The sequence below is a fragment of the Uranotaenia lowii genome, chromosome 3 (assembly GCF_029784155.1).
Source record: "Uranotaenia lowii strain MFRU-FL chromosome 3, ASM2978415v1, whole genome shotgun sequence".
Classification (NCBI taxonomy): Eukaryota; Metazoa; Arthropoda; class Insecta; order Diptera; family Culicidae; genus Uranotaenia; species Uranotaenia lowii.
Window position 1 is genome coordinate 188704170 of NC_073693.1, and position 15716 is coordinate 188719885.

At 35.1% G+C, this 15716-nt stretch overlaps 1 protein-coding gene and 1 long non-coding RNA gene across 5 annotated transcripts; one reads left to right on the forward strand and one right to left on the reverse strand.

Annotated features, from left to right (window-relative positions):
* Positions 1 to 677: 677 nt before the first annotated feature.
* LOC129751084 (uncharacterized) lies at positions 678 to 4883 on the reverse strand. 4 transcript variants are annotated; one of them, XR_008738590.1, is made up of 3 exons: positions 4077 to 4883; positions 2997 to 3932; positions 678 to 2553 (listed from the first exon to the last, which is right to left on the reverse strand). It is a non-coding gene; the product is annotated as an uncharacterized LOC129751084 (long non-coding RNA). The 4 variants fall into 4 exon arrangements; XR_008738593.1 differs by having other exon boundaries at positions 2997 to 3650; positions 3722 to 4882; XR_008738592.1 differs by having other exon boundaries at positions 2997 to 3332; positions 3435 to 4869.
* Positions 4884 to 10264: 5381 nt separating this feature from the next.
* LOC129751078 (OTU domain-containing protein 5-A) lies at positions 10265 to 15540 on the forward strand. Its single transcript, XM_055746359.1, has 7 exons — positions 10265 to 10976; positions 11047 to 11129; positions 12151 to 12640; positions 12702 to 12858; positions 12918 to 13590; positions 14679 to 14863; positions 14941 to 15540. Exons 1-7 carry the CDS (start codon positions 10821 to 10823, stop codon positions 15090 to 15092), a joined length of 1896 nt encoding a protein of 631 aa, XP_055602334.1. The 5' UTR covers positions 10265 to 10820; the 3' UTR covers positions 15093 to 15540.
* Positions 15541 to 15716: the final 176 nt, after the last annotated feature.

Genomic DNA, 15716 nt, shown 5'->3' on the forward strand with positions numbered 1-15716 from the left:
GGTGGTTTCCTGTGGTATTCAGGTTATTATCGCGCTAAGAACACTGTTTCCTACCACGTATCATGTTCATCTTATTAAAAAAAGAATTGGTAATGAATGCATGGTGAAATACCAATGAATACAAGCGAGATTTCAGTCTAATCTGGCACTTACGGATCAAATCCGATGCATAAATCTTGGTTTCATCACTCAATTTTGAAAATCTGTAAAATCTGGGCACTCTCAGCAAAAATCTGGGCAAAATCTGTGTCTGACCAATATCTGGACGAAGGGTCAAAAGTCTTGGTTTTACAGACAAATCTGGGCACCTGGCAACCCAGAACACATGTCAAAAACTAAGGGTACACAGTAAACGAAAATTACCGAGTTCGGTAATTTTTTTACCGAAATCCTAACATGTGGAGTTCGTTAAACTGTTCGGTAATTTTTTCATGGCCGAGGAGTGACAGCTGTCAAATATTACGGACCTTTTTCGGTAAAAAATAACCAAAACTCGGCAGATCATCTGTCAAAATATTGACAGTTGTTAACATGACAGCTCGTTACATTACCGAAAACCGGTATTGTTGAACCGAAATGTCTTTAATTATTACCGAAAGGTCGGTCATTTTTAACCAAAAAACTATAAAGCTCGGTTATATGAACCGAGCAACCGGTACAGTTCACCGAAACACCTGTAATTATTACCGAAATACCTAAAACTCTAACCGAAATCCCTAAAATGTTTACCGAAATCCCTAAATTTTTTACCGAAATCCCTAAAATTTTTACCGAAATACCGTAATTATAATCGAAATATGGATCATTTTTACCGAAAAAACTGTAAAATATCGGTAATATTTACCGAAAAATCTGTAGAGTTTACCGAAATATCTGTAATTACTACCGAATTACCGGTAAATTTTACCAGACAACTTCAAAAAGTTCGGTAATATTTACCAAAAATCCGGTGATTTTTACCGATATGTCTGTAATTACTACCGAAATTTCGGTAACATTTACCGAAAAATCGGTATTTTTTACCGAAAAATGGGTATTTTTTATTTTTACCGAAATAACGAACTTTGATGTGAGATAACACGAGTCGATTCGAGAAAGTGCTCCATGCTAAAATAACGTCGTTTTGACTGAGCCTCTAATGCTCATCAGAATGGATATGTTTCGCTTGTAGTGTCGTCTGAAAATACCAGTAATATTAACCGAAAACTGCCAAATTTAGGAGTTTTAACCGAACACCGTAAAATATTCGATAATTTGAGTTTATGATGCACAGATTATTACGCGAGATGACTCGAGTCTCGAATCATTTCGCGTTATACGCCGTGCACCAAAACTGAAATTACCGAATGTTTTACGATGTTCGGTAAACATTTACGAACGTTTCACAGTTTTCAGTAAATATTATTGGCATTTTCAGACGACACTACAAGCGAAACATATCCATTCTGATGAGCATTAGAGGCTCAGTTAAAACGACGTTTTTTTGCATGGAGCACTTTCTGGAATCGACTCGTGTTATCTCACATCGAAGTTCGTGCTGTGCGAAATAAACCACATCGGTAATTCAGGATTTCGACCTTCCCATCGGGATCCATGCCTTATTGAGAATTGTGAAAATCAATGAATCAAAAACTGTAGCTCAAAAATATAAAACAGGAATTAAATTAATATACATATATTGTTAACGCCTCACAACATTTCTTAACAGACATGCTGTTTAGTGTTTACTATCTGCGCTGAGTAGCATTAGCGGAACTTTCCGAACTTGCCGTTTTTCGGAAACACTTATCATTATTTAGAGGCTCAGGCAAATCGACTTTTTTACATGAAGCGCCTCCTGAAATCAAACAACTTTTTCGACTCGCATCTTACATCGAATGCCGTGCCTTAAGCGCCTTCATCATCATATCCTCGTTGAAAGTCAGTCTTTAATTAGTTTAATACAATAATCGTTTTTGAAAATTGGAGTCATTTTTATTAATTTTATAAGTACTTTTGAAAGCTTCTATCATGTTTTTGAGGCCTGAAAAGAAGGATAATGTGAAATAATGAGAAAAATATAGCTGCTCATGTTTCAGTCATATAATCAGTAAAAATATGCCTGAGACATTTTTTTAAATTTGCATTTTCTGTTTGCTTATCACATTTTAATACAGTCACTAAAAATTATAACTGTTTTTCAAATTTAGGGAAAGTTGCATGGAAGAAAATGAAAACATTTCACTACTTTTCCTTGTCGCATGAGAAGTGAAAATATTATAAAAACACAACTATAACACAGCATATTGATCTCTAAGTAAGTTCGTAGAACAGCAACCAGTATGAGTCTATCGAAACCAAAGTGTGATCTTTATCTAGTGACACGTGATCCAGAACGATAATCTTAAAATCCGCCACTCGAGATTGCTTTGAATCCGTTGTCATGCTGCTGATTGTGTCTTAATATGTCTATTTTATGGACCAGGTTCACAATTTAATCCTCTTTATATCTTGTTTCATCTCTTATGTCGTCATCTTAGCCAGGAAGTTTCAGTTTGCAGGTGACTCTGACATCTGCAAGGTAATTTCAAATTGTATCATTAAAAAAACTTAAGTTTTGAAAAAAAAATTAGATTTTTTTGTTAAGTAATATAAAAATAGAAAAGCTATAAACTATTTTCTGAAAACTGAAAAACCATCACTGAAGAATATATTTGATTGCGGCTGAAGGTTAAGGTTAGAAAACTATCTAATTCTATATGTTGGCAAAATAAAGTATTTTTTTAATTTATTGAATAAAATTATGTACCTAAAAGATTTCTAAGTATAGTAATTACACACAAAGTTGGAAACGTTTATCAGTACTGCATTTTTCAGTTTCAGTATACATCTTGCGTTAATTAATATTAAAAATATGATTTCTAAATTTTTTAACAAAAAAAAACTTAATAAAGTTTATAGGATAAAATGCTAACAATGTGCCATATTCTACTTTTTATTTGTAAGATTTTTCTCACCTTCGACGACGTTTGAAATTTTTACTCCTTATCCTTTTTCCGTGGTCATCGATGATGGTGTCCTTAATGATAGAATTTTTATTCATCAACCTCCTCGTCCGTTTTTGTTCCGTGTTGGAAGTATCATCACTGGCCGTACTGCGCTCGTGAATCCTCCGATACTTGATTGCTTAGGATTATTAGAGTTGATTCTGCATACGTGGCTTAAAGCTGACGAGAGGTTTGTTATGCGGTTGGAAAAACGCTCCCGGATTTCCGACACCGATTTGTTGTTACGTATTTGAGAATGAAATTCATTTGCATGATACAGCTAGCTCGTTAACGCACCTTGGGCTTCTATATTTGACAAGAATAATCTAGAAAGATTAACACAGTTATAACAATTTTTACTAAGATTTACCAGCCTGGATATTGCTGGTAAGTCTTAGTCATCATTACCGTTTCACACCACCTCATCGTCAGGAACTTTTAAGCCACGAACGGGAACTTTTTTCATCATAATAGCTTCCGAAGTGTTGTAATTGTAATTGTAATTGTAATTTTATTGTTCGCTTCGGTGATATCGGTTTCCGATTGCCTTGCCGAATGCTGTTCGGTTACTTTTAATATTATTCTTTATATTGGTAATTTTTTTAGTTGTTTATGAATATGAACCTGTGGAATAAAATTCTCGTAATTTTTGTGTTTAGTATCACACAAATCTTCAAACACTTGCATTCACTTACATGATCTTCCAAATGATGTCTCCTGCCACCCGGAAGTTACGATGATTACGTTAGTCAGCATTGCAGTTAAATCGCACCAGTGATTTTATTTCTTTTTTCGCTTCATCCTTTTTATAGACCGATAGGTTATCCGATCTAGTTCACTCCGAGTTGTACTTGTAGAGCTGTCTAGAAAAAAAACCGATAGCATCGAAAACAGACCAGGAGAAACCTGAAATTTCAAAAAAATGATTAATTATAGAGTTTTGAGCCATTACAAATGTATGTAACGAAGATTTATTATAAAACTACAACGACATCCAGCTGAAAGATAGTTTTTGTTGAAAATCAATGATTTCCAATAATTTGATTATACCTTTACTGTTTCACCGGCAAATTTATGCTGTTTGTCAGCTTTTACAATTATGTAAGCGCATTCTGCTCTGCTGTTTCCCATTGATGGTTTTGACGGTCTGGGTTAGGGCAATTAATGCCCCAATCAGGTCGGTCTGTTACACTGCATATCACTCATGATCCATCAACTTGGGCATACTGGCTAAGTTCTCGACCGAAACACCGATAGGGAACAGACAAAACTTGGAGATGATTCCGTCAGGTAGCGGTGCATTGGTGAGATTGTGGAGCTGTTAGGTCCTGAAAAAGATATTTTAAACAATTCATGCGCAATGAAGAAAAACAGAGAGTTTCCGCACACTTCAACTTCTTATTTTGGGGATTTTTCGTTTGCTTTGTGGAAGAAAACAAAACTACCTACCACCACTACCGGAGTTGAAGTCGATTACCAACCAAATCCAGCTAAAAGAGCCAGACATTCCAAATTCGACCGATGTTTTTAGCGCAACAATCATGGCTACTTGATCTCGCCCGCGCAAAAAATAACTCAAGACTAGAGGCAAGAGAGGCCATGAATGGAGAAAGCGAGATGCGTTTAACTTATCACGGCTGGGAGAGTGAGACAGTGAAAAAAAAATTGCTGTTTGTTTCTGACAGCGACGCATGCTGTTTTCAGTTTTTTTTACAGTTTTCGGCGTTTTTTTACCGAAAATAGTTTGCAAAATGATTTGTTTACATATCGATAAACGAGCTTCGTTAATTCTAGATATGGATTAACGAATATTTGTAAAAATAGACGTCAGTTTATTCAATTACCGAAAATTTTCGATTTACAGAACTGTTTCTGTAAAATAAATTACCGAACTCGGTAATTTTCGTTTACTGCACAGTAAACGAAAATTACCGAGTTCGGTAATTATTTTACCGAATTCCTAACATGTGGAGTTCGTTAAACTGTTCGGTAATTTTTTCATGACCGAGAAGTGACAACTGTCAAATATGACGGACCTTTCTCGGTAAAAAATACCGAAACTCGGCTGATCCTATCTGAGATGTTCTGTCACAAAATTGACAGCTGTCAACTTGACAGCTCGTTGTATCACCGAACAATCGGTAGATAGCTACCGAACTTTCTGTAATTATCAACGAAAAACCGGTAATGTTTACCCGAAAAACTTTGAAAGTTCGGTGATATATACCGACCAACCGTTAGAATTTACCGAAATACCTTTTGTTATTACCGAAAAACCTGTACCGAAAAACCGAAATTGTTTACCGAAAAAACTGTAAGAGTTCGGTAATATTTACCGAAACTCCGGTAATTTTTACCGAAAAATCTGTTTTTTGCCCATATATATGATATTATTACCGAAGTGCCGGTAATATTTACCGAAAACTGTCAAATTTTCGGTAATTTCCTCCTTAAACCATAAAACGTTTGATAATTTTAGCTTATGATGCACGGTGTATATCGGGGGAACGAATCATCTCGCGATTTATGTACACAGCGCATCATTATCTAAAATTATCGTTCGTTTTATGGTTTTCGGAAGAAATTACCGAAAATTTGACAGTTTTCGGTAAATATTACCGGTATTTCCAGAAGGCGCCTTAAGCGAATAAAGGAGTTAGTTTAGAACCTCTTTTTATTGCACTCTTTAAAAAATCTAAACTCTTCGGATTCTCATTTCGATCGTCATCATTCGACCTCGATTAGTTGAGATTTTCTGGAAGCTCGGATTGCCTCTGTGGAAATGAAAGAAAATCGTTACAATAAAATTTAGACACTGACGGAAGAAATGTAATTGACCTTTTAACTTGTCCTATTCAGAAAGAAATTTGATTCATTGGAACGGTGTTCCGGAAGCTTCCTTAGCAATCCACTTCCCCACCGGCGGAACAGCATTTTCCTGCAGCTCCAAGGGAACCACAACCGGTACCGGCTTTGAACGTTTTATTTCCGTACTCCTCGGTGCTGTTGCTGTTGCCGCTCTGCGAGCTGTCGGTGTAGTTCTTCTTGTTGGGACCTGCCCCATCGCAGCTGACAAAATGCCGGCTGGACTGAGCCGCTAAACTGGCCAAACCTTCCCCACCTCAAGATAAGGCTCCGAATGAAAACAAGACGGGGTGCGATGTATTTTGTGTGAGTTTTTCACAACACGCGAAACCGAAACTTTAAAAAATGACAACGAGTGCTTGCTCATTACTTTTTAGCATCTTGCTCGAGCACACGATCAAAGTTGTGACTGTTTATTACGACTGCAAGAGAGCGAAGGAAAATGTAAAAAATTGCCAGAAAAGGACAAACGCATTTTGACGTTTGTCTTGACAGCAGCAGTTTTCAGTTTTACTTTACAGTTTTCGGTGTTTTTTTACCGAAAAATAATTGCGGAGAGATTTGTTTACATATAAATGAACGAGTTTCGGTAGGTCGATAGCCGATTAACGAGGTTCGGTAAAAACAAAACGTCAAGTTGATCAATTACCGAAAATATTCGAATTACAGAAGTGTTTCTGTAAAAAAAATTACCGAACTCGGTAATTATCGTTTACTGTGTGTGTACGAACACAGTGAGCGCGAAGCGAACTGCGAAGCGAAATATTCATTCACCGGATGAATTTCGCAAGTTCGCTTTTGAAGGCCGGCCACAGTGCACGCGAATTGCGAAGCGGTTCAACACTGAAAAAAACCTTCGGTGTTGCAAAAATTAATCACATGTGAAAAAATCTTTGCAAATTAACAAAACTGTGAGCGAGGGATACGCACCGCGCAAAAAAAAAACCAATCCGCGTTAATTCCGAAAAACTCAATCAATTAGTAACAGTCGAATTTTTCTGACGCTATGAAACGCCATCTTAAAATCCAATACGGCGGCTTCCGTTCAACTTTAAAATAATTTTAATGACTGAAAATCGCAAAAAAATCTTCTAAAACTATGACATAAATATAACAAAATTTTGAAAAAAAATACAATATAATAATAACAAATATTACGAAACGCTGACAAAACTTTAATAAAAATATGGCAATGGTGATAAAAATATTACAAAAATATTAGAAAAATATACCAATTCTATGATAAATTTGACATTGAAATGGCAAAGCCATGACCAAATTTAGAAAAAAACTGACAAAAATTAATAAAAGTTGACTGAATAATAACAACAAATTAGTAATAATGCCAAAACTCGAAATTAAAAACTTTGACAAATATTTGACAACATTATGGAAAATATGAAAAATGAAATAAAAATCAAAATCAAAAATTACAAATACAGACCCCGTTCGTTTTTGGCAACACGCCCGAAAATTTTATGTTGCCAAAATCGAACGGTTTTTTTTGTCACTTTTTCATTTTTGATTTTTAATTCAAATTAGTCAAAATTTATGTAAAACCTTATATTAGCATACAATTTTTCAATTTGACTCAATAATATTAGTTATGAGCATTAAACATGGAAAAAATCATGTTTTTACTGTTTAAAACTATCATAATTAAGCCGAATGAAAAAATTTCATGCTAATATTACGTTTTACATTAATTTTTATTTGTTTAAAATGAAAATAAAAAATAAAAAAAAGACAAAAAAACGTCTTTTTTGGATGTTGCCAAAAACGAACGGTTTTTGCTCGGATGTTGCCAAAAGCAAGCGGGGTCTGTATGACAAAATTTTGAAATAAAATAACATAAATCTGGCAATACTATGACCAAAATCTTACAAATGTGATAAAAATATATGCAACAAAAGTATGAAAAAATGTTACAAAACTATGATAAAACAAAACTATGACAATTGACAAAGGTTGTCATAGTACTGTAAGATTTTTGTCATTTTATTTTAATTTTTGTTATAATTTTGTCATGTTTTCGTTTGTCATATTTTTGTCATAGTTCTGTCAGATTTTTTGTTCATTTGATTGTAAGTTTTTTTTTATAGTTTTGTCTTTTTTCGTTCGATTATATTCGTTTTACCACCTTCTCTTCATACTGAAAGTCTTTTCCAGTACAAATGCATTCGATGATTACTCTTGTATTTGAACTCACGGACATTGGCTTAGGAGGGAACTAACATGCCAACTGAGTTACACATATCACAAGCCCATAGATTTTTATAGATTGTGTCATTTTTTCGTCGTATTTGCGATATATTTTTTACATATTCATCATTAATAAATTATTATTATTATTATTATATGTTTGGATTTGTCTTTTTTTTTTTAATTTTGTGATTTTTATGTCGTATTTGTCATCATTTTGTCATTTTTCTTACATATATTTGAAAGTATTTTGTTATATTTTCATCTCATTTTTCATAATTTTGTTAGATTATTGTCATTATTTTTGACAATTTTTTGTCATATTTTTTTCAAAACTTTATCATATATTTTTTTTTCTCATTTGTCATAGTTTTGCCATTTCTGTGATTTTTTTCTCATATTTTTGTCTAATTTTGTAATATTTGTCATATTTTTTGGCTTAATTATTTAACCACATTTGGCGTGTTTTATCCAAAGTTTTGTCATTTGTCACTATTTTTTTTGTCATATTTTTTAATTTTAGCAATAGTTATTCATATTTTCCCACAGTTTTGTATTATTTTTGTCAATATTACTTTAGTTTTATAACACTTGTTATATTTTTGTTTATTCTTTTCAGTGCTTTTTTGCAGTTCTCTCAAAATTTTTGTTAAATTTTTGTCAGTAATTTTTCATCTACTTTTTTATCCCTTTTACTGATTTCTTATATTGTGGATGGACCTTACGATTTTCAGTTATTTATTGCATTTTGAATTAAGCGGAAACCGCCATCTTGTATTTCAAAATGGCGTCGGACAGCCAAATTCGACTTCTACTTATTGAGTACTTTCATCCAATACCCATATTGTGGGAGTTTCATGTGCTTTTCAGTCACTTCCAGCATTTTAAAGTTGAGTGAAAGGGGCCATATTGGATTTCAAGATGGCGTCGGATAACAAATTCCAACTTCTATCCGTTCAGCCCCTTCACCCTACACAGTAAACGAAAATTACCGAGTTCGGTAATTTTTTTACCGAAATCCTAACATGTGTAAATCGTTAAACTATTCGGTAAAAAATTAACGAACATCGGTAAATAGACTCTTCATTTACCGATGTTCGTTTATTTTTTACCGAACAGTTTAACGATTTACACATGTTAGGATTTCGGTAAAAAAATTACCGAACTCGGTAATTTTCGTTTACTGTGTATACACATATTGTGGGGCTTTCATGCCACCGGTCGTTTATTGCCAGTTATAATTTGTTTCAATAGAAAAAGACTGAAACCGCGTTTGTTTCGAAAATCCGCGCTAAAAAACCGTGCATTTTTCATTACCAAAACAGAAACGGCAATGATAATTAAATAAATAAACTTTTGAAAAAAAATTTTTTGATAAATCATTTTACGATAAAAAATATCCGAGAGAATATTTTCAGTGTATGTCCGGATGAACAGGATGAATTCGCGCGATCCAGCCAGGTGTTCGCACGAAAATTCGCTTGCACTGTGGCCGGTCGATGCTTTTTTCAACGTGTTTCAATGAGAAGCGGTTTTTCGCGCGAATTGGAAATTCGCTTCGCACTTCGCACCGCGCTCACTGTGAATTCGACCTAATTCAGTTATGACCATTCCATACTAAATAGGCTTAAAGTTTGCCAACTAAATAGAGTCCTACGAAAACCTACTAAATTGACCGATCCACCCCGATTACGTCGATCAACTTAATTATTGTGCTACCAAATCATGCGTAATTGTGTGAGCCTACTCATCAGCCGATTTAGTATTTATGGCACCTATTTCATATTCAAGCGTAGCCCGATTAATCGGCATACTAAATAGGGTCATTGATTTAGTAGGGTGATTCGTAGCCAGACTAAATCGGCACCCAACTAAATGTGAACGGCGAAATTTTTCAACTGTCAAATTTCCTATCGGGTATGGTATTTTCAAGATAAAAACCGGTTGGTAAATATTTAGATATTACAATGAAGTTTATTGTTAAATTGGAAACCATTGTTTTGTTATATTAATACCACGGTCTTGGCTATTCGGGATTTGTTGATAATTTTGTAATGAAATTCAAAGCGCCATGGCGCGCCAGTATGACATACCAATGCTTTTTTATTTGACGCAGAACGCAAAGCGACGCTTGTCGCCTCAGCATGACATCAACCTAAACGTCAATAACAGTCGATTGTTTCTCTTTCTTCCGTTCGGACGTATTTCTGGAAGTTCTTTTGTTCTTTGCTCTCTAATTGCAGTCAAATCGCCTTCCCCTCGCATGAAAAACGTAAATATTTTCCTTTTGTGTTTCCATTTTTTCATCGTGTTTCTGATTCGGAGCAAATGTCCTCTTCCCACTCCCGTAAAATGTATTCTGCCTGATGAGTCTGATGGTGCCATAAAATAACAGTAATGGAAAAAAGTGAACAGCTAGCAGTCAAATCGAGAACTGAAAAAGTGAAAAAAGTTAATGCATACGCATCAAAGTAGGCTACCATTTGCTGTCGTTGTGTCATATTTTCCTTCCTTCCTCTATGTGCGAGGTTTTTGGGTTCAATTGTTAGAAAATCAAGCAGTGATCGAAAAGAGGAAAAAAAATCCCGTGCTTGGAAATCGCCATTAAGATAAGTTTGGAAAAGTTGGTTCTTCCTCAAAGAAAGGAACCATTGTTGTGAAAATTGTGGTTGGGTGGAAATTGGGTACGGAAAAAGTTGAAAGTGGCTGCTCCTGCTGGTGACGATTATGACTATAAAACCAGTAATCAACCAAAAGCAGTCGAAGGACGATAGCCAGGAGGGGACCACATCCCAAAATTTGGTCAACAATACGGGATCCGTAGTTCGACAAGTTACACATCGGAATGTGGTTCTCAATCAGCTGTCGACGTCAGAGAATCAGGTAATTAGCAAAACGCAGAAAAAAAATGATAAGGGACATGATTAATTTTTGTGTTTTTTTTTCTCTTTAGCCCCACCCGAGGGAAAAACGGGTTCATACTCCGCACAGCTTTGACAACGAGACGGTTCGTTTGAGAAGGAGCCCGCACAAAAAGTAAGCAAAAATGCTGTTCATTTTTTCCCCTTACACTTTCTGTTGCGCATTGTAGGTACATACTAAAAAGAACTCTCAACATGAAGGGAATTTTGTTTCGAATTGGTTCTATAAGTTCAGATACAAATCGGATGAATATATCGATAATGATCAATTCCTGTTACTTTTTTTTTGTTTCGATTATAGTCGTTTTACCATCTTTATGGAATTCGCGACTTTAATTCCTGTTACGTATTTGCCAGTTACTAACAGACTTATGATTTCCCAGACGTATTAAAGGACACCACTATAGTTCGCTATTTTCTTGATATATCAGTATACCGAGGACAATGCTCACAAATTAAACAGCATGTGTTGTTAGATGAAGCGACTAGTTCCTAATGTTTATCACGTTTAATGATTCGAAACAGTGATTTTTTTGCAACTGAGTTTTTTTTTACAACGGTGCCCAAATGTATTTTCGTTCTATCTACATTAATTTTTTTATGGCAATTACTTTTTGAAGTTACATTTAACAATAAAGTTATGCAGATATGAAGCAATATTTAAAGTTAATTTCATCAAGGTTAGTTATTCGTTATTTGATCTCAACGTTTGTACACAAGAACAATATTTGTGATGTCCTGGTAAGAACAATACATAATATATATTGATTGTTACCACTTAACATGCTGATGCCCACAGCATAGCAAAGTATATTCACTGATAAAAAAAACAATAGATTATCGGTGAAAACGTCCTTCATTCAACCGTAAATACAGTTTCAATCAAATTTACAGGCTTCGCTTGTTAGTAATTTTCGAGATTAAAAAATTTCAAATTTAATATTCTTTTTTTTAATATTTTAAAGGAACTTTCATAATCCACACCTAATCTTCTTCACCATCTGGGAAAAAATCGAACACTTCATTTTAAATGTCATACTTTGATTAGCTATTTTGTTTATCTGAGTGATGATCAAGTGTTATCTATAAAATTTATTTATTTAAAATTTATTTACAATGACATTTTATATTGTCAGCCTTGGGCGCCCGAAGCGCGATCATCACCATAAACGGGAAAATAGAGAACGTGACAAGAATGCTTCACCCAGCAACTATCAATCTGGACTTCCATCGGTGAGCTGCAAAAAACAAACACCGGCTACCTGTGCAAGTCCTTTGGCGAATGCCGGGGGACGCTCTCCGAAAAGCACTCTGACGCCCGGCACTGGCCTTAGTAGCACCCCCAGTTCCAGCGCAAGTTCATCAAACAACTTGAAGAAAGTCGTTGAAGACACTCTTTCCGGTTATAACAGTGGCGATGAACACGTTGGACAGAAAGACGCACAGTTGAGTCCTGACGAATGGAAAAAACGCGATGATGCTTTCGTTAAGATAATGTCCGATCGTGGTTTTATATTAAAAGAAATGGAAGAAGATGGTGCGTGTCTTTTCCGAGCTATTTCGCTTCAAATTTACGGAGATCAAGATATGCATGAGGTTATCAGACAACAAACTATGGACTATATTGTAAGTATTACGCAATTCGAATCAATTTTAGAACCATAAATAAAAGTTTTAATGCTTTCAGTTCCAAAATCGTGAATATTTCGCACAATTTGTGACAGAAGACATCACAAACTATGTGACCAGGAAGCGATTGAATCATGTTCATGGTAATCACATAGAAATCCAAGCAATGTCAGAAATGTACAACCGTTCGGTGGAACTTTATTGTTATCAATTAGGTAAAGAGTAAATATCGTAGCCGAAATGTCTTCAATACAAATTTTACAATTGTTTTTAGAACCAATCAACATATTCAATTCCGATCAGATTAATAACGGAAATGAGCCGTTACGGTTGTCTTATCAAAGATGCTCACACTACAATGCTATTTTGGATCCGTACAAAGCATCGGTTGGTGTCGGTCTGGGTTTAGCTGGTTATAGACCTGACGAACTGGACATCAAGCAAGTCGAAGAAGGTGTACGGATGAGCGAAGATTTAGAAATAGAACAGACAATGCTTGAAGATAAGCTCAAAACAACGGATTGGGAAGCTACTAATGAAGCTATTGAAGAGCAGATAGCCAGAGAATCTTATTTACAATGGTGCCGAGACAACATGCGCAATAATACCGCCAAAAACAACAAAAGCACTAGTACAGTTACATCGGCTGAAGTCGGAAGTGGAGCTGCTGGTATTGGCGGATGTTGCAGTACTGCTGTTAGTCCTGATAAATCTCCTAAACAGTGTCTCGATGCATCTCCGTCAACGTTTTCAGAATCATTGTTGCGTGAAATGCACAATTCAGCTTCGCCATCGCCCTCTAACATTTCATTTAGTCAAGGAAGTTGTTCGTCCAGCTCCAAGAACAACTCATTCGAAATGGATAATTCGATACCTGAAACATCCCACTCTATTCAGTACTATTTTAACAGTTCGAACCGCAGAAAGAAGCGAAACTTGAATTCGCCGTAAGTATCCTTTTCTTATATTTTAAATATTGAACATTATGTTAAGTTGAGAACACAAGATTTTTTCAACATCGTAAATTTAAGCTGTAAGGTACACCGGGGTAAGTGGGGACGCGGGGTAAGTGGGGACGGTGGCTATAAAAACAATACTGTAAACTATTTTTTCAAACTTTGAAGGTAGAATGTTAAATTTACTTGTAATCTATCCAAAAACTGTAAAAGAGATACGGTTCCGACAATAGCGGATGTTTACGGTGACTTTTTGTTAAGTTTCTATTTTTAACTACGATGTGGAGTCGATGTGCATCTTTTTCAATCGCAAATTTCTCTTAAACTAGCTGGCTCTTGACGAAAAACTTTACATTGAAACAATCCTTGAATTCGAAACAACAAGTTAGGAAAAGAAACGACGATTAAAAATTAAGAAAAAATAGTTTATTTTAAAAAATCTAAAATGTTGTCTCCAAACCCTACCTGGGGTAAGTGGGGACGGCTTTATATATACTTGATGTTTACACATTTTTTCAATTTTCTCCCCTTCATTCAATACATTTTAGCTTAATTTAGCATTCGGATCATGAAAAGTTGGGAAAAGTACTGAAATTAGTATATATTTTCGATAAAATCGGATCTCGTGTGTTGTAACATAAATTGAACACAATAATCACTACCATGAACTTTTTTCAAAATTTTGGACGGATCGAGTAATAAAGTAACGTATTCAACCAAAAAAACACAAATTAGTTGAAAATTTCCTGAGAAATCAAAGGGAAAATCTACCGTCCCCACTTACCCCATAAAGCGGGGTAAGTGAAGACACCAGCAGTCCATAACAATTTACGTGATAACTTTTTTCGCTTTGCGTCTATCAAGCTCATCTTTTCAGCATTTGTAAACAACATGTTCTGCTTTACATTGAATGCAATTTTATCAAAATTGATCCACTGCTGATTTTTTAAAGTTGAACTATACGAAAAACCGTCCCCACTTACCCCGGTGTACCTTATAAGAAATTTCAACGCGGAAGGGGATCATTGAATTTTTCAATGGCTACATACATATGAGTACTAATTCTTTGAACATTTTAGCATTGAAAACCCAAGTACAGAAGTACAACCCAAAAAATCAAAACTTTTCACGGGTCGTCAAACAACATCTGATGCTGACAGCGGAGCCAGCACCTCTGGTACCGCTAAATGCGGAAATAAATCTTCAGAACCGGTTTCGGAATTTTATCAATCGTTGCTGGAATCTTCTTACACCGATGATGGCAGTGAGTGCAAACAGTCTCACAATCACAGGTTCCTGTCTCTTCTGAACTTTACTATCATAGATTTTTCTCTTGTGCAGGTTTTGGTCAGCTGAGTGAAAGTGAAATGATTCAAAAGGCCCTAGCTGAATCAGCAATGGATTTCGTGAAGAGAAGTGACCGATCCAAGGGAAGCAATCAAGAAGACAAATATGGCACAACAGATGAAGAGTATGATTCGCCTTCGCCTTAAATTAGCAATATTATTTTCAGGGGAATCGTTTTTTTCTGATCCGGGAAAAATTTATCCCTCTGTATATACAGTTATCACCTATTAATTAGGAGGAATTGAACTTATCAGTTCCAAGCAACATCGATGGCGTTTCAGGACACGTTAATGATTCTCATTAGTACCGATACTATTTCCGTCGCTATCGCTAGGCTTCAAAATCGATTCGTTTTATTCGTTTAGTTTTTTTTTGCGTAAACAGGCAAAGATAAATAACATGTAACCATAACAGAATGGATAGTTTTAGTACGATCACTACCAATTTATCTTCAGATTAAAAATAAATTTGCTAATATCTTAGTTTTAGTACCTAAGTGATTTAATAACTACAAATCACAGAAATAATGTAAAGCACATGCATAAGAATATGATCCGCTTGATTTCTGGCGTGTATAAATATGTTTGAATATGAAATAAAATTATCTATAAATGTGATCAATATTTTCTTTCTCTCTTCGAAAAAATAAGAAGCATTTAAAATGTATTTGTTTATTGGGGCCTGTTATAGTTGAAGTTGAACAGAAAACTAAACTTTGATGACAAATTATGGGTGACTCGTAAGTTCGATAAGCTAATTTTGTTGCGTAC